Source organism: Brachyistius frenatus, unplaced genomic scaffold, assembly GCF_029030835.1.
Source record: "Brachyistius frenatus isolate BFR_SWC_R1_liver_20210118 unplaced genomic scaffold, ASM2903083v1 Contig_17, whole genome shotgun sequence".
Taxonomy (NCBI): domain Eukaryota; kingdom Metazoa; phylum Chordata; class Actinopteri; family Embiotocidae; genus Brachyistius; species Brachyistius frenatus.
The window spans coordinates 4,327,603-4,346,606 of NW_027210616.1; the positions used below are offsets into that span (position 1 = coordinate 4,327,603).

Sequence of the window (19,004 nt, forward strand, 5' to 3'; positions counted from 1 at the left end):
GAAATACATTCTCACTGTTTAAAAAGTAGTAGGAACATCATGAGATTGGAGAGTGTGGACCTAAATTTAGTTTACATACTCACTGTTTTCATATTAAAAATGTCCAAAATATATAGTATGTCATTAGAGAATAAACATCTACGCCATCTGAAACAGATCCACACACGTCTGTCATACTTCAAACACTAGCATATGCCATAGTTGAACTTTTTAAACTTTCCTTGACATTAAATGCACAAAACCCACTCTTTCTGTAATTAATTTTGAACAAACCCAACTAACAGGTTAAATCCCCTCCCTCAACCTAACTCAATTAAAAATATTTTGAATTGAGTCTGAAAAAAAGGAAACCTGCCGTCATGTATGATGTGTCATTGAAATGACCCAAAAGCCCAAATTAGTTTGGAGAGTTCATAAAAGGTCATAAATCTGTCTAAACCAAAACTGATGATTAGATCTGAAGTAGGCCACATATCTACGGTCAATTCTTTGACTGAAAATAAATTGGATATTTTTCCCAGAATGATCTCAAAGACTTTACTGAGGGTGGGTAGGCAGAGGCTCGTTCATGCAAAGTGAAAGTAAGACAAGTGCTATGCTTGTAGGGGATTATGAATACAGTGCAAGAGAGAGGGGGGTTGGTGGGGCAGGATTAAACTGTTATCATAAGTATTTATGACAGCTTGAATCAGAGCTATAGTTAGGTTGAAGCCAGTCTCGCGTTACCAGCTCTTACAACAGAGATAACAAAGATACACTCTCACTACATGTCTAAAAATATTTTCATAAATGTTCTACCACAGTACCACTCCCTATGGGTTTTTTTTTTTTAACAGTTAACAGTGACACTGACTTAGAGATTTGCTCATATTGGCCTGAAGGAGCAGTGTGTAGGATCACTGAATATTTTCCCTCAGACATCTCAGAACGTCACAGAATAACTCAAAATTGACAGTCTGACCCTGAGATGAATTCACGGTGCACAATCTTGGTATTATCAAAGAAAATTCAATCTTTGACAGTGATGTTTTGCCCCTCTTGAAACAAAATGCCACTCAAAACATCTCTCCAAGCTTATTGCTTAATTGTCATGGGCTTTATTAAGAATATTAAGGTTCTCCATTGACGATTTCCAGAGTTTGACACAAAATTTTATGCATGCCCTTCTGGTCATGTCCATGGAGAAATTGCAGACGCATCCGGTCCACTGCCATCAAAACCAAGTGTAACTCAGGTGCTGATTTTGATCAAGTGACTAAACTTGGAGTATTTACTCATGAAGGTCAGAGCTTTTTTGTGCTCTGTGCATATTGTGGTGCTATGCAGTTAGCGTGCAACAGGAGCAGTTTTGATCCACCCTCGTATTCCATCTCTGCCAATAGATCCCCCTAAATCATACACACTGAACCTTTACTAAACAAACCTGTTCAGCCCTGAAGTGACAGAGATGTTGGTCATTTTTGTCATCAATTACCTGCCAGCCTTTAAGAATGGCAACACTGTCTTTATGTTGTTTTTTGTAATGTTTGATGTTGACAGAAGACAGGACTGCTCCCTTTCTTCTGACCATAAACAATGAACAGATATCTGTAGTCAAGTTAACATGATTATCTTTATTGGGAAAACATCCTTAATGACACAGAGTAGAAGTATTTATGATGGCAAAACTCATAGAGAGATTGGGATGATAAAGATTAGAATAATATTATGTTGATACTGCACATTAACTAATCTACACTGTCACAATAACTGCACATAATTACAACTTTTTAGCTTAACTATACATTTTTGTTGACTACATGTTCTTACACATCTACCCCCGACATCATATTATTTGAGAAAGGAAGAGCCAGCACATTTTCTAACATACAAACACACGACATCACTAAATATTTACTCAAACCTCTCCAAGTAAAATCTAAATTTTATATCAAATAATATAGTAAATATTTTTTAAATATATTAGTTTAAGTACTGTTTCCTTTGGTCTGTTTTGAGTATCACTTATCACTCTGTTTATTCTGCACAAAAATACAGTACAAATATGAACACAAATGGTTATTTCTACATAAAGGATCAGGAGGTAATTGTGTCTGGCAGAATTAATTATTGACAAAAGTAAAAGCCAAACTGTTGTCAGAGATCATGACACTAATGGTGCATCAGGCTGCTGTTGAAAGATGGCTGAAAGAGATGTTTTGTTTGAAGAGGAAAGAGGATTTAAACAGATTGTTCGCTTCACTCCTCTGGTAGCTGTATCAGCCTTTGTCACTCAAAAGTCATGTATTGAATTCAGTTGAATTTTTTCATCCTTGATAAAAAAAATTAGAAGAAGTACTTAATATCAACTACATTTTTTAAAACCTTGTCTTTCATTATACTGATGAGTCTTAAAGGCCAACCATTGTTGTCGAACTTACTGTTGAAATGTAAAACTGTTTCTCTAAAAAGTAACTTTTTCACGTTTATCACATTAGTGTCAGTAATATCCATCATCATAGATACAGCTGGATGTGCTTTTCATTTCATTTGTCTACAATGGGAGCTCTTAAACACAGAAGCCGTCCCACCATTGTCAGGAGTGACAACTGTACTCTGTATCACAGATACCATTTTATATGATCAGCAGGCTCTATGTTATTTTGGGAGCAAATTACAAGGTAACAGAGAATAAACAGTCATGTACATATTATTTTAAAAATAAAAACATTTAAATGCATTTATGACATTACTTTGAAATCCTACTATTATGAAATAATACATTTTTGAATATTTTGTCATTTATTTTCTCAGTTTCTCATTTTACTGACACAGCTGCTGCAAGTTTTTCCCCTCAGTGGAAAATTTGGTTTCTTGTATTGGTCTTATTTGTTGTTGTTGTCAGTGTTGTGTGTGAAAATATTGTTCTGCGCATCTAATTTAGACAATTTCATCTTTTAACATGATGCAAAGCGCTCCATTCTCCTGCATGTGCAACCTAAAAGTACATATCTACAAGCAAAAAGGACACACTAATTTTCTCAGTCACAGTATCTTGGACACAGTGTTTGCATCTGACAGATATTCATGAGACACATGAATAAAAACATATTTCAATGCAATAAGACGAGAATATACATCCACCTTGCCATGTTTTTCAGTCAGCTACTTTGCCTGTTTGTTCCACTCCACTCGCCCACTCCTGCCCACTTTGCTGATCCCTCCCTCCTCCAACCTCCTTGTGGGCCTGCAGCTGCTGCAAGAAATCATCCAGGATCTGCTGGGCTGACGTGGAGTTCACTTCCTTAACTTCCTGCTCCAAAATATTTACCTTTAACCCTCCCTTCCCACCCCAGCTGTCACCACCCACATGGACCTGCCAGGGGTCTGGAGGGGTGTCAGAGTGGTTGGTACTTGGGGAAGGCTGCTGCTGGCTTTGGGGGTAGAGAGGTTGTGGCCTGGCAGCGTAACTGGCAGCCATTTTCTTATAGATAGCAGTGCTGATGTCAGTCACGGAGAAAGGTGGACTGTGGCACGACTCATGCTGACCTGGGAGACTGCTTTCATTTACTGTTGTTGGTACACCCTGTTTGAATGGCATGAAGGCTGTGATCCTCTGTGGACCTGCCTCTGATTTTGTCAACCAATCGAGTGCATCTCCTTCCACTTTAGGAGGGTGGGATTGGCCATCTGTTTGTGGTGAGGTGGCAGAATGGCTGATGGGAGCAGAGCTTGTGAGAAACGTCTGTGTGGCCTCAGCTGAGTCAAAGTGCCTCTCCAAAAGGTCCTTTATCAAGCACGGTACCTGAGGTACAGACACCAAACACAAACATTAACTCTCAATTAATGTCACTTCGCATGAATGGACATTTTTTCTTGCACACATCGTCACGAATGTTTAATGCAAGATTTAGCAGATCGGCTGTATGAAAAGTGATGCTTTGTTTAAATAACTGCTCTAAAAAAAATTTAAAAAAACACTTTAAGCATTTTGTTATATATGTCTAATTTGAGCCTCATCAAACCATAATTATTGAATGGGCCAATTGAAGTGGACAGAGGGCCCCGAAGTGCAGACAGATTTTCATAGTATTGTTTAGCTGTAAGTAGACAAAGTTATAAACTTACTTTACCATTTTATACTAATCATCATAACATTTTTCTGAGGATTTAATTCCTATCCAAGGCTGTTTCACCATCATCCATTATTCATGTAATTTATTTCCCCTTACTTATATTTTCTGCATTGCATCATGGAAGAAAAATCTATAATATATAGAATGCTTGCTGTCTGATTTTAGTATACTTTATTTTGTCACTTTTTCAAATGTGAACGTACAACATTCTCTAATCCTACTGAGAATGAGCTGCAGGAACACACTGAGACTGTTTAAAATGACTGATGTTTACATTTCTCACTGGATTAATTTTAATATCCGATACATAACCAGATATAAAAAATAATCCAGTTAGAAATGTCATCAGTCATTGTGTGATGAGGCTCAAATTAGATATTTTCAACAAAAGGCTTGAAGTTTTGTGAAGATATAAAGATGTGGTTTCATGATGCTGCATGTCAAATCTTGAACTGACCTGCCGGACCAAGGAATAAGTAAAATGTTTGCTTTCTGTTGACATCTAATGTGTGTGGAAGTATCTCTTCATGTCCAGTAGATGGCGGTGTGTGCTCACATTGATATTCTCCAAGGCTGCAATGGTGCTGTGGGCGTCATCCAGCTCTGAGCCCAGCTGGGACACACGATTTAGCAGGTACTTCCTTTCACTGGTCAGGCTCTCTGACTACACACGCACACAAATAAGAACATAAGATAAAATGCGAAAGTAGCATATGGGTTGTGAATGCAATGAGTGAGGTACAAGATGAGTTCCTTCTTTTATTCATCTTCCCATGATTTGCACATTTTAAGCTCCAATTTTCTCACCGCTATGTGCAGATGCTCTCCCAGCAGATTATTGGCGTGCTTGGTTCCACTGTGTGTCTGCAGCAGGCTACATAACAAAAAGAAAGAAGAGTGATTCAAAAGCTTTTAAATTCTGTGCAATGAGACCCATTTAGAACTCCTTCCTAAACCTAGCACTCTTTACTATGATGTTATCTTTAAGGAGGCGTGATTGCAACTGTTAGAGCAAGTGGCACCCACAAACTGTCCCAATGAATATGCAACAACTGACACCCAACTGGAGCCCACTGTGAGGTAACCATTCACTCCAGTTGCTCCAGTCTGTTGCAGAATGTCTGGTATGTGACTGGTGGGCAGCAACAGTTGTTTGGTAACAAACACAGACCTGACAGTGTGAAAAGACAGGACAGATGCCTTTAGTCCTCCCTGTGCTCTGTTAACTCAGGAAAGTGAGTCACTGCAGGACTAAAACACCCTCAGAAATGGACAGGAGGGGAAATATGTGTCCTATGATGTTCATCCAGTACATTCCATAGATCAATTAATCGATAAAAACTGCTTTAGAATTTATTGATTACCACATTACAGCAATGCCCTCCCCTACAGAGACATACTTCCCATTATGTATTGTTTTATCATTCTATACTGTGGAATGATGCTGTCCCAGTGAAATCTTTAGTTCTTACTTGCCAACACCAGTCAAAGGTTTAAGCAATAATCCAGCGTGCATGTTGAGTTTTGTTCTGGGAAAGATGCTAAACCTTTTATATTTCTCTTTGACATGACTGAGCTCGTCCCTGGTCCTCTGCAGCTCTGCCTCCAGGCTCTCGATGCAAACCACTGTCTGCAGCAAGTTCTGGTGAAGATCTGCATTCTCCTCCTGCAGTGCCCTGAACACAGAGGCATGATGGGAGATGGAGTCACTGCATGTATGGTTACTAGACATTATTTTTAACTGTTTCTTTTGGATTCAGACCAATATCATCCAAACATTTACTGTTTTAATATGTTACTTGGACATACAGGAGGTCAGAAATTAAGGTCATTTAGCAGTAATGAGTCAAAGTTGTATGGCAGTTTGCACTATTTTAATTACAAATATAGTTCTGGTATATCAGTTTGTAAGCTTCTTTTTTTTAACAAATGACAGACTCAAATTTGCTCACTGTACGGTTGCATCAACTAAAAAAAACTACAAAATTAGACATGTGAATTCTGTATTACATATAAAGGTGGCAAATACTAGTGTAGCTATGAAGACTATGATGTGTAAATGTGTAGCTATGAAGAGGTTTTATCAAAGTTATTCTAAAAGTTATTTTGTCATCCTCACTTCAGTTTCCCTGTCACATATGCGTATTACTGACAACATAGAGACAGTTATGTAAATGAGTTCCATAACAACACTTCTTCCTGTTTAAACTGGAGAGGAGGCTCATTAGTTTAATCAACAACCACTTGAGATAGACAGAGTGAGAAAGAGAGAAATGTATGAAAATCTGAAGTGGGCAGACAGAGAGTACAACAGACACTTACTGAAGATGGTCGACATCACACAGCATGTCCTAAAATAAGAACAGGACAAGTGTAAAAAGAAGGTGGACAAGCTCAAACAAGAAATATAAGATAATTTGGGATATAGTGTAGTTGTAATTGAATTATCATACTGTGCAAACAGGCTGTGGAATTCATAACTATGTGTACAGTCATGTTTTGTATGCACATTGAATTTAAAATGAAACGATGACTGTGTGCAATAACATTCAGCTTTGATTTGCAGGTACATTACTAATCCTCTATGAATGTGAACACTCCCATAAACACCCTTCATTGAGAGTCCAGACCTTCCAGTCACTGTTTCTTTTGAAGGCTATTAGGTCGGGTAAAGTACAAAACAATGAAAAACACATCACTGTTCAAGTTCAACAAGCACTGCAGATATGTGACTATGTGAACTGGAGCTGTTTTAAATACCTGGCAAAAACAAAATAACCTACATGGTTGCTGAATGGAGTCCCAAAATCCACAGGAAATTAGCTGTTCGGACTGATTCAGAGATTGATGTTAAGACAAACTCAGAAAAATATGAAGAAAAATAATGATCCATTCATTTCTCTATCTATCACTTAATAACTGTTCAGTGTTATAGGCACTGGAGCTGGGCCCAGCAGGCATTGTGTTAACAATGTCCTCACTCCCACCCAGGATGGGTCCCCACTCCATTACTGAGGGCATGACAGATTGAATAAACTATTGAGTTATGATGCGACTGGAAACAGGGTCTACCAGAATCGATCAGTTCTGTGAAGTTAAATCCGGAGCCAGGATTTTCCCCTATGTCCACATGTACATGCGTGAATGCATATATGTTAGTGTATGTGTGCGCGTGCGTGCGTGCGTGTGTGTGTGTGTGTGTGTGAATTCACAAAATCAATCAGACCAAGTGACATCAAACACTATGCAGGAAAAATGCAATGTTATGTAATGTTGTGTGTTTATGCGTACATAAGACCCTGAGCGGATTCTCACATAAGAGTGACATGAGCTCTTATCACAAGCAGCAAACATTGTGTGTAGTGCTGGTTGTGAGCTGTACAGGTTTGTCTCAGTGGATGTGTGTTTTATCCTCCTACACATTCAGTTCATAGAACATACAGGGCAAAGTCTCGGAAGCAAAGAATGCACCACAAATATCAAAAAGTTTCCTTTAAAAGTACTGGACGATCATCTGCTGCATTGCTGAAGAATGACTCAGCTCACAATGCGTAGTGTTTGACAACTCCCACACAAACCTATGACTCAGCTACACCGCCTCTGCAAGAGAGGAGCAACGTCGTGATCATTCTCTGCTTTCTATTCAGAGATATCATCTTTTCACTTCACTGCTTTGCCTTCAGGATCTTAATCACTGAATCCTTTTACTTTTACGTTTCAATCATTATCACGTTTCATCTATAGTTCAGAGGACTTCTTTTTGAGTGCTGCGTCATGATAAGATATGATTCATATGATTATCTAGACGGTATTATTTGTGCTATAAAATGTAGCAGAGAGGTAATGTTGCAGTTAAATTCAGTTTATTCTCGGTTTTGGTTGTTTTGTAGTTTAAATATCTTACAATTTGATTCATAAATGGCCCCTTTGGGGGACCATTTGTGTTTCTCCGTGGCTTTACTTACTTAAATTATAGTAGCTGGCCGAAATATATCACATCATAACTTATTTGTGACTTACTATGACTTATTTCTCTGGAGCCTTTAGTTATTTACAGTTGACTGTATAACACTAGGATTATTATCTTACAACCAAAACAGATTTTTATAAATTGTTCTCGACTTTGCTATGCAAAATTAAGGTATATGTTGTATTCTGACGTTTTATTTTTGTGATCTGAGACTTGAAATCCCCTGTTTGTCCCGCCGCATTATTGTATCCTGTTAAGAGGAGCAAAAGTACCATTAAAGTGAACTCACCCTGTGCTGTTTAGGGTTCCCCCCATGCTGTGACTGGTGTCGACCACTCTCTGAGCTGTAACTGGTAGCTGTGGAGACCGTGTCTCTGGCCCTGGATGAGTCAGATTTTATGGATGAGGACTCAGATCCAAGACCTGGTCCTGGGCCCTGAGCTGAGGATGGAGGGGAGTAGCTTGACCCTCGGTGCCCAGAGACTGGGTGCTCCTGCTGATTGAAGTTCTGGGTATGTGGATGTTGACCGTGGGAGGAGCTGGGCTGCTGTTTGCGCTGGTGGCGTTGTTTGGGCTGACTGGGTTCAGGGCTAGTGCTGGCTCCGTCCGTGAGGTGAGAACCACTTCTGCTATATCTGTCTCCTGACACGGAGCCTCCAGTGGGCGAGGGCCTCCTGTCCTTACGACTGCTTCCATGGTGGCTGTAGTGACAAGGCACGGGGCTGCCGTGGTGGTTCCTAACTGCATATGAGATCAGTTTGTCAGGATTGGCGCAGTCTGAGTGTTTTCGAGAGCTGCTGTGAGCTTTCTCCTGTCTGCAGGGCTGTTTCGAACGTTGCTCCGTCTTATCCCCTTTGCCCTCTCGGAGCTTCTTTGGTGGGAGCTGAGGCTTGACTGGGCCAGATGTTGGGACTGGGGAAGATGTCTTCCCGGTAGTTTTATTATTGTTCACACCCAAAATGGTGAGATCCGATGGACTTATAACCTGTTTTGTAATCTCATCTAGAAAGGCTGAGAATTGTATTTTTCCCTGAACAAAATTTGCCCTGGCTTGCACTATCTCAGCCTTGGGGATCCCTTTGCCCTTCTGCTCACTCTGACTTTGTCCCTTGGAAACTGACAACACCTCCATCGACCTTACCTTGCGAATGTCAGTATGATGCTCCTTCTTCTTGAGGATCCCTTTACTGGGTAGCTGGATAGAAGACACTGCCCTCTTGGGGCCCTTGGATACCCCTGAAATAATGTCTTCCTCACTGAAAGCCAGGCTGCGGGTCAAACTAGTCGTCTTATACAAAGGCCCATAGTTTATGTTTGATTCCCTGGATTCTCCTCCAATGTCACTGTCATTACACTGCAGGAAGGCTTCATCACTGCGACTGTGAGCTCGGTTAAGAGAAGAAAAACTATGCTTCCCCCTCCGGGGTGAGCTTTCATGCGACTCACTACAATTACTTCCTTTTATGCCATGTTTGACGGTAGCAAAGACAATGGGCTCGCTGCTGTTGTCTTCCCGGAAACCTATGCGCACATCTGGAATATTGGAGCAGGACAGGGAATGCTGTGGGCGCTGAGCATGCCGAACAGAGAAGGGATCATTTGCGCTTGCCTCTGTGTGCCAGGGGGATGAAGAGGAGGAAGAGTTGCAGGAAGAGATGGAAGAGGAAGAGGCCCTAGTGTGGTGGTCATAAAGCATGTCATCATCTTCACTGTGGTGAAACTGATGAGAATAGTGGGCATCGTGGTAAGGGCTGTCATGGACATAGTGACCGTGTTGATGGTGATTATGGTGCCCTCGGCTTTCATCTGTATTTCTGTCAGTGTCATCCAACTTTGTGTACCTACAAGACAGCAAATGTATGTAAATGTGCACCTGAACACATTTGTTCTACTGTACAAAATAGGGATTGTGCACATTAACTTAATTTACAATCAGGTGTATGTTTAAATCCAAAGCTGCAGATGCCTTAATTTTTCAATCTCTGCACCACAATGGCGATCTTTTTGCTAACAATACATCTTATAGATTAGAATAAAACGTCTTACCTGTGTGATTGAGTGTCCTGGTGATGATGGTGGTGGTGCATCTTTCGTGGCTTGATCTCATCCGGTGAAGAAGGGCCGTGAACTGGCTTAAAAAATTTCTCCATTACCTGTCTCTTCCCTGGTGGTAGGCTGTCGATGCTGTCCTGTTTGGGTTGACTAAACAAGGGGTACTGATGGAGATCTGTGTTGGTACTCTGCTCTTTTCTCTGTTCTATTTTTGTTCTGACAATCTTTTTTTCTATAAAGCTACAACGTGCCTGTCGAAGTCAATTTCAAAGACCATCAAATTGCTGTTGACAGCCATTTTGAGGACAAAAATAGTCACAGGATGAGGTGAGGGTTTGTAAAAAAAAAAAAAAAAAAAAAAAAAGATGAAATTCCAATTGAGCTAATAAAGAGTTCAATCCTCAAAATATTTGCTTGCAGTAGTTGCTGCAGAAAACACATCTGCAAGTGTTTTAGCAAAGTATCCTGCTGTTGTATTGTTTGTGTATCTATATAGGAATAAGTTTGTCTCCCTCCACATCTGGCTGCAGATTAATGGAACTGCAACTCGTGAGCAGGAATGTATGAATTCCTGGATGGTGGCTTGATTTTGCATCACATCTGATGTAACAGCTTGGTGCTCATTGAACCAGCTGAAAGAGCGAGACCTTTGTCCTCATACAGGAGACAATTGAACAAAGCCCTGCGGAACAGGATCTATATCAGGGCTCATCTACCCCACTGATAGAGGCCTACACTGCAGAACGGAGTTTGCCCAAATTTTTGTGCTGCCCTGTTTTTCAATTTCAAAACTCTATAATCTTGTGTGACACTTTTTGTTTTCACCATTATTGTTATAAATTCATAAAAAAAAGGAATGTATACGGACTAATCAAAGGTATTGAACAACCCACTGTTGCCCCATTGATTTTTAGAGGTTTCCTGTTTCAGCTGAGGCCTACATAATCACATTCACAAGGGGAGGGTGAAATGATGACATTGGTCGTGGGATAATATGAATTTGTCTGCCATCAGAAATGATATCATACCATTTTTACTGTGACAGTTATCCTGTTGGAAATCAGCCACTTTCTCTGGTTATTTTTTTTAATTAAAAGCTTGATTTCTCTCAAAATGTACTTTTACAATTAGTCACCATTCCTCTTCTGATACAACTGTCCTCCCTATTTCCACAAATGTCCTAAACAATGGATTATTCTTCATTGCTGAAGAAGTCTTACACAATTTGCATTGAGTAATCGCTCCCTGATGTCTTTACCTGCGAGTAAATCACAACAAGGTCTTAATCAGCCTATGTAATGAATCGATCTTGTTGGGTTTGGTTATCACATGAAAGAAGAAAATCTGCATGGCACTGATTACATCCTGTTGAGCATCTATGAGTAATCAATTCATGGGGGTTGGGAGGAGGTGACACTCAACGAGGGGACAACTCACCCACCACACCCGAGTGTTGCTGATCAATAGTGAGCTACCATAATATACATAGTTGCATAAGGGAGGTTGCCTAGACTTGTCCATGTTACTGCAATCAATACTCCAAACCAGATCTGCAGATGAAAAGACAAAGGAGGGAAAGGGAGCACACTGCACCCCCTGTTGGTGAGCAGAAGTAACTCCCGCTTGGCCTGGTAATTTTCCACCCTGTCACAGCAACACACTTTCTGGCAATGGACATTTCTGGATATTTCCAGTTTTATAACGTACAATCTTTGGTCAGCACTCACACCGTTTTAACGTATCATTTGAATTTAACTTTGATACGATATTAAATCCTAGAATACAGGCTTGTAACCATGACTACACTTTTACTATTTGATGTTTTTGAGAAAGCAAAGACAAAAAGCGCCCTTAGGTTTTACGGGAACTTTTAAAGAAACAACCAAAAATGAAAAACGCATTCAAATAAAATGAGATGAGTTAGCTGTTTTCTATTGTTCTTCAATCACAAAAAGTATCTCATTGCAGTGAAGGGGAAGTAGATCCGACAAGTCACTCCACTATATTCTAGTTTGATCCGGTTTGGAGGACCGTGTTACACACAAGCAAAGATTAGCCCGCGTAGCCGTTCCAGTGACGTCAGCGGTTTTTGACTGACTATGGTTATAGGATCGGAAAATGTGTCTTTTATTGTGGCTTCCTTCACTGTTTTGAGTTTCTTTTGCCAGCAGATAGTGAAATTAACGGAAAATATCCATAAAATGACTCGTTTCTCACTCACTTGTCTTGAAAAGGAGGAAGAATGCAGTATACCTTTGCGACTTTGTCCTGTGTTCAATAGTGCCTTTTTTATTGTCACGCATTAATTCATTCATAAAGTTCTTTTTTAAAATTCGACTCAATTTATGCAGCAATTAATATTCGAAGCTTTACTTTCGTGTAAATGAGGGACTACTTTCTTGTCGGATGAACATCAACGTCGCCGTAGCTGAATCACCCACACTGTATAAATACTGCCAGTGACGCCATTTCTATCCACACTGCATCGACACGAATTCGGCTCGCGTTTGGGCGTCGCAGGTTCAACCGGTTTTGTTTTTCTTCCTTTTAATACTTAAACTTTCGATCATTAAGAATGGTAGCATTTGGTTTTGCTCTGTCTAGCTTGATATTTGTGAAGAGTTTCAATTTAAGGTGTTTTGTTTTTCCTTAGTGAACGTTGGGCCCTATCTCGATGGCTACCCTATGAAAATACGCAGTGTACTTTTTACGGTCTTTTTCTACGATATTTTTTTGTCATCCAGCTTTTTAACTACTACGTTTAAGATGACAGATACCAATGAAAGTAGTCTTTGATCCAAAACCAAAGCTGGATCTTTTTTTTTTTTTTTGGTCGGCAGTTTTTGATCTAACGGCACCAGGCCACGCGAGCCATATATAGACCGTTTGTGTCCGCGTTGTGTAAACGTTGTTCTTTAACAGTCTTTTTTGTTGTTGTTAGCCTTCATATTGAGCTCTAATACGTGTCATTAATGACATCACCGGTTAACGCGATGTTTTTTTTAAAGAACAGCTTCAAAATTGGTACTTTCGAGGTCTGTAACGGCAGTTGGCTTGATATGGGAGCCGTGACGTAATGCTTATAACTGTTTGCTATTGGTTGATTCGAAAAACGCCATGACGTAACGAGACGGGCGTAAAGGTTGTGGGCAGGGTTTTACCAGTCGTACAATGGCTGCAAAACTGCACCGAAAATATTTTTAACCTTTTCTCAACTGACGGTTTAAAAAACGGGCGTTTGATTGCAAAGTAGCCCCGTCCTGATTTCCTTCTTGAAAGCGACAAGATTATTTTTTTTATTATTAACAGGGCGGAAAAGCGAGACCGTTTAGTCAGCTGACTTGGTCATAAAACGATCGTAAGAATAGAAGGTCTCGGATGCGTCTCCAATCAATTAAGGACAGAGCTGAAACACGTTAGTCGAAACGTGCGAGTTATTCAATTTAAAATAGAAACGATAAATGACTAAGCATATGCTAGTATGAAACTATGGCATTGCAGTAGAAGAACTAGAACCTAACAGCAGTTCGAAAATTAAATAGGTAATTTGAAAAAGTAAGACGAGTTTGAGGTTATTTTTTTTTCTTTTATAGAAGTTTATGGTGGATGAGGTCCTATCCTCAGTGTTTTAGGCTACGTCATTATTTTGGCAGCCATCTTGGAATGCAGTTGAACTTCTTTTTTTTTTATGCCCGAGTTACTTTCAATTGTTATTTTTTTTTTTTTTTTTAATCCGATCAAAGCTTGTATTACCAAAAGAAATCACAGGCTTAGATGATCCTACATGGACTTTTTGTTTTAAGAATTTGTTATTTTCTTTATTATTTGCTTAGAGAAGACAGAAGATTTTTTTTTTTTTTTTCTTCTCTCGGGAAAATGGACAATGTTGTCGGGGCGGAATGGACTTAGTTATTGTGAGGAAAAATGGACTTAGTTATTAGATGAAGATCGCAGGACCAGCGTGGAGCCAGGCCGTGGGACACGGGGAGGACCAGAGAGGAGCCAGGCAGGACAGGACCAGTGTGGAGCCAGGCAGGACAGGACCAGAGGGCATGGAGGAAAGAGCAGAGGGGGCCCAAGAGAGCAGGAAGCAGAATCGGGAGCTGACGGCCAGTGTTCACCAGAGGGAGCCAGAGGCACAGGGCAGTGTAGAGCCACAGAGTGCCAGCTGATGCAGTTCCAGAGCCAGCCAGCCAGCGAGCGCGCAGAGGGTGGGACAGGGCGCACAGTCTTCTAGCTTCACAAGTTTAAACCAGGGTGTTGGTTTGTATATTGGGTTAAGGTATCTCTGTAAAATTCTCAAGCATTTAGCTTTTCTAGAAACAACTGTTGGAGAACACAATTACTCGCACAGATCTCTTTTTCCTCTTTTCAGGCAAGCCGTGTAAACCGTTTTGTACCGTGGTCGCCCCTCCTGTTGTGCGCTGACATGAGTGTGGTGGTGTCTGCTGTGATGAATGCCTTGGTAGTGTGCTGACGAGAGGAACCTCTTATTGGACTGCTCTACCCCCTGCGATCAGAAGTAGTACCCCTCTGCACCGGCGGGCGAGGCAGTCCTTTGTTGTGCGATAGGTCTTCCCCAGAGAAGCTTTCTCCATTTGGCGTGTGAAAGTGGATGGTCTCCTGTGCGGCCAATTGATGCGTATGCTGCAACCCTTCAGTACTCCAGCTGCGCCTCATTGGTACAGATCACCTACATCTACCTCTTAATCCAAGCAGTGAGTTCATGCATGAAATGTACACGTGGGTGTAACTATCCTGTACATTAACTTCTCATTACCTTTGCTGTAAAGTATACAGGACTTTGTATTGAAATAGTAGTTGATCCCAGCTGGTAAATATTTTTGGGTTGGGGTGGGGTGGGTATTTAAAACGTGTTTGGAGTTTTTCTTTTCACAGGCCTGGCCCCCTAAAGCTGATCATCGAAAGAATCCCCCCCTGTGCTAGCCGCTCAAGTCGAGCTCATCTCATTTACTTTAGTGCTATGGATCGGGATCATGTGCTTCTACTGTGGTTTAACAAGCTGTAGGAAGGTATTTGGTATTGCTCACTAAATCCTTTAGTTGCATTATTCATTCACTTTTGAAACTTGTTGTAAACGGGTTTTCATGAATATTCCTGGGCTGATTGGAGGGTGGGTTGTGGGGCGTTAATCAGTCTCTTCCTAGACTTCACAGCTCCACATTGCCCAATGCAAATGGCTTGAATAGGAAACATCCAGGCGCACCCAACAAGCTTCAAGTGGGACACTTTGCCACGCAGGATAGCAACCTCAAAACTAGTCTCCTGATGTAGCGAGAAGCTCCTTTTCCCCAGGGAGTGTGGTAACAAGTCTCTTTACTAGAAGTCATTGTAATTCTGTACAGGCTTCAAGTTGCTTTGTGGGTTTGGGAGGGGGCTGTGTATTTTTGACTTTTGCAGATTAAGTTACATGGCCCGCCCTTCAAAATTCTTCTTCCAAGTCCACGCCTACAGTTCAGGAAGGAATCCCTCCGCTCAGGCCTGCGGTATTTAAATGCTTCTTCTGGAAAATCGTTTCAATCTTACGAAATGTGTTCATAGTCCTACAGTTGTTCTTGCTAAGGCAGTTATGCTCCTAATTACTGTAATGCCAGTAATTGTCTTGTAGTTCTGTTCTGCATCATTGTATTAGGGGAGGGGTATTGTGGGGAGAGAGGCTTTTTCCTTTGCATTTTTCAGTGTGCTGTGTCCTGTGCGCTTTCCAATACCCGAGACCATCAGGAACTCTCCCTAACTCATTGTATGTACAACTTTCCTTGCGCATCGAGCATCACGTAAGGTCACTAAATGTGTTCACATTTACCTTAACATTTATTGTTTGGCTAGATGCCTCCATTGCAATTCCTTTGCAATTAGTTACTGTGCCTTGTATTGACAATACAATGAGTGAACTATCTGTAAAGGATTTTCTTATTGCATAATAAATGCATAGCTTGTTGTGATTGAATACAGTTTTGGTATGCATTTGTTCTTTTTTGGGGGCTTGTGTGGGGGAGCTTTTCTTGTGCTTTTTCAGGTATGACTAAAGCTTGGAGCTTTGTAGAGCACGGATGTGACCTGGGCTCGAATGACATCCTTATCAAAGTGGAAATTGGAGGCAGATAAGTTGAATCCATCAAATATTGATGTTGGAAAGCAGAAAATTCTCAGCCCTATATGGGTCACTTATCTTGAATGGACTTGGCAGTCCTGATTATTCTTGAAATGAAAGCAACTTGCTATACTTGACTGTAGAAATAGCACTGTTGTGCTTTCTTAACAAGAGTGTCTTGTGATAACGGGAAGATTTGATGCACCTTCATTGATTCTGACGTTATCTGTAGTAAAGCATTTGGGTAAGGATAACAATAGTCAGTTCTACGATACTGTGGGGAGGGGCATAGGGGTGTTTCTTTTCTGCCTCTTTGATCTTACAGAACAGCCCAAAGGAAGAATGCAGTCTACCTAGGACAACACAGGAATCACCTGAATCAACCTTTGAACTCAACCAACATGCAGTTTGAACAAAAGGAGTCAGGTTGTTCTTTTTGATGTGTTTTGAAAAGATTGGAACAATTAGTCCTCAGCTGCTTGCCCTCGTGCAACTGTGCAAGTGGCAGGTTGGTCACATTCAGTAACTCCGAACCGCACAACTGTGCGATGTTTCAAAATTGAGGTGGCTGAGGAAAGCTGTGCATGGTGCAGCTTTAATTTGGCCTGAAATGCAGCGCAAATGTGTTGCTATAGTTTATATTGTGCATTGGTTTTTGGTTGGGCGTATCCCTACACTTCTCTTCACAGACATCACAGGGCAAGACTGGTTCAATCAAGCACGAGTCAAGTCCTCTAACCCGGAGCATGTAGTAAGACGATGGCTTACTTTCTGCAATGTTGTAGTTGACAAAGTGACATCTTGGAACTGGCTTTATGTTAACCTCAAATCATCAGTAACAATGCTTTACTAGCATATTCCTCTTTGGCCTCTGGGCCCTGTTGCTTTGCATCTTAAGACCATAAGATGAGTAGAACTCGAATCTTTGAGTATTGTGTGGTGGGTGTGTTGTGTAGATCACTCTTTGTTTCAGATCATTTCTCGTCTGTCCACTCCGATCTCGCCTGCCTCTGAATGCAAAGCCATCTGTGGAAGCTGTCCGCGAATATGAGTGTGGCCCCTGAATGAAGTACCAACCCCCTGTGCACTTGAGCTTAAATCTGAACCCCTGACGTCCTTCGCAGAAGCCCCGCTCTGTGTGTTTGTGTGTTTGCCTTTTTTTTCTTTTCCCTTTGGTTTCTCAGGTGAAATTACCCTAAAATTGTCTTTTATTTGTCATCTGGGATGGCCTAACCTGTGATGAAACTCTTGAGAATCCAGTCACATTAAGATCAAGAGCTGCAAGCTTGTTTCGCTAATACTGCATCACTTCAGTCTCGTGGGTGCTAAGTTAAGTAATTTCGGTTCCCTTGATTTTTCTTTTAACATACCATGGCTTTAATGTGTAACTCAGTATGTTGCATGCACATCAGCTCTGCATAACATTTTATTCGTAAAACACAACATGTTCATGAAGTCGTTGTCAAACATTGCAGTCGTATATGGTCAGGGGTATTTTGGGGGGGGGCAACACTCTTCTCTCTCCCTTTTCAGATTTCTCATTCAGCTTAACTTTCTACTGAGCCAGGCAACTTTAACATCTGGGATGACTTGGTACAACCAGCCTCTAGGGTTCAGTCTTTTAGCCGTTGCGGAATTGAGCATCACTGAGGAAGAATAGCTGTGGTAAATGCTGCTACATCTGTCGCGGTAAACAATGACCATCTTGGCATAATGTGTCACAATTGAGTATTAGTGCAAGTGTGGGGGTTTCTGTGGGAGGGGGGGTGGGGCTTAAATTGTTTGTCTTCTTTCCATTACAGCCGTAAACTTGGCAGGAAAGCCTTCACTGGTCATGTACCGTGGGTCCTGCCGAATTGCAAAGGGGGGAAAGGCGCTTTGAGTACCGCCAGGGACGCTGGTACCGTGGTTTCGTCAATTTGAAAACAATCGTACACCAATGCCGTGTCGTTGTGGGGAATGCCGGGGATTGGGGAAACCAGTTGTCTCTTTCTTCTAGTTTCAGCCTCGTGACCGAGCGAAATCCCCATGTGGTGACAGGATAATGTAGCGACCAGGTGTTGAGGGGTTTTCTTTTCCTGGGGGAACAAAATCCTTGTTCCTTCAGGTTTTGCTTTCGCCCTTTTATAGCAACAACAAAAAAGCAAAAGACTCCGGTGGTGGCACTCCATGAGGACAGGGTTCGAGTCCCTGCGGTGTCTGCTTTTTGAGTTTGCTGTGTGGGTGTGACTAGTTAAATATGGGTTTTGTAATTACAAAGAATAATCTTGGTCAAAAAACCTTGTTGCTGCAGGATAAAGTTGTGAAGTAATGTTTAAAAAAATAATAATTTGTAAGGAAATTGTTAATTACAGTAAGCATGTTTTTTGTGTCGCACTGGTTTACTTTTGTAGTTGCTGCTCGTTTTGTAGTTAATGTGAAGTTACTCAGGAAAAGGTTTGCTATGTAAGGGCTAAAAGAGCACAATTGTAAATGCATAATGTAGAAAAGTATTTATAAAGTGAAAGCGGTTATTTAGAAATCTCAGTAAGTTGAGTCAACTTTGCAGTATAAAGAATAGTTGATGTTTTTAAACATGCTGGACAAATCCTGAGTCTATTTGAAGTGACAACACTGTAAACGTCGACTAAAAACATCCCTCAGCAGCCAATAATTTCTCCAGCACGGTGGTGTGATTTGTTTGTCACAAAACTATGTATCCATATTATAATGGCAAAATCAAAGTTCAATAAAATGCAAAATAAAGTTGAGTCAG

At 41.0% G+C, this 19,004-nt stretch overlaps 1 protein-coding gene across 1 annotated transcript; it reads right to left on the bottom strand.

The window, feature by feature from the left end:
* Positions 1-2,702: 2,702 nt before the first annotated feature.
* On the bottom strand, positions 2,703-10,360 carry LOC138618611 (uncharacterized). Its single transcript, XM_069694470.1, has 7 exons — positions 10,132-10,360; positions 8,375-9,926; positions 6,438-6,466; positions 5,663-5,791; positions 4,923-4,989; positions 4,672-4,779; positions 2,703-3,784 (listed from the first exon to the last, which is right to left on the bottom strand). Exons 1-7 carry the CDS (start codon positions 10,233-10,235, stop codon positions 3,137-3,139), a joined length of 2,637 nt encoding a protein of 878 aa, XP_069550571.1. The 5' UTR covers positions 10,236-10,360; the 3' UTR covers positions 2,703-3,136.
* Positions 10,361-19,004: the final 8,644 nt, after the last annotated feature.

Excerpts from the sequence above, each read along its gene's own strand:
- LOC138618611 (XM_069694470.1), bottom strand. The coding sequence starts at position 10,235 with ATGGAGAAATTTTTTAAGCCAGTTCACGGCCCTTCTTCACCGGATGAG. Across the intron at positions 4,990-5,662 it reads GTCAAAGAGAAATATAAAAG|CCTGCTGCAGACACACAGTG; the intron begins GTTTAGCATCTT and ends TTTGTTATGTAG. Across the intron at positions 4,780-4,922 it reads GAGAGCATCTGCACATAGCG|TCAGAGAGCCTGACCAGTGA; the intron begins GTGAGAAAATTG and ends GTGCGTGTGTAG.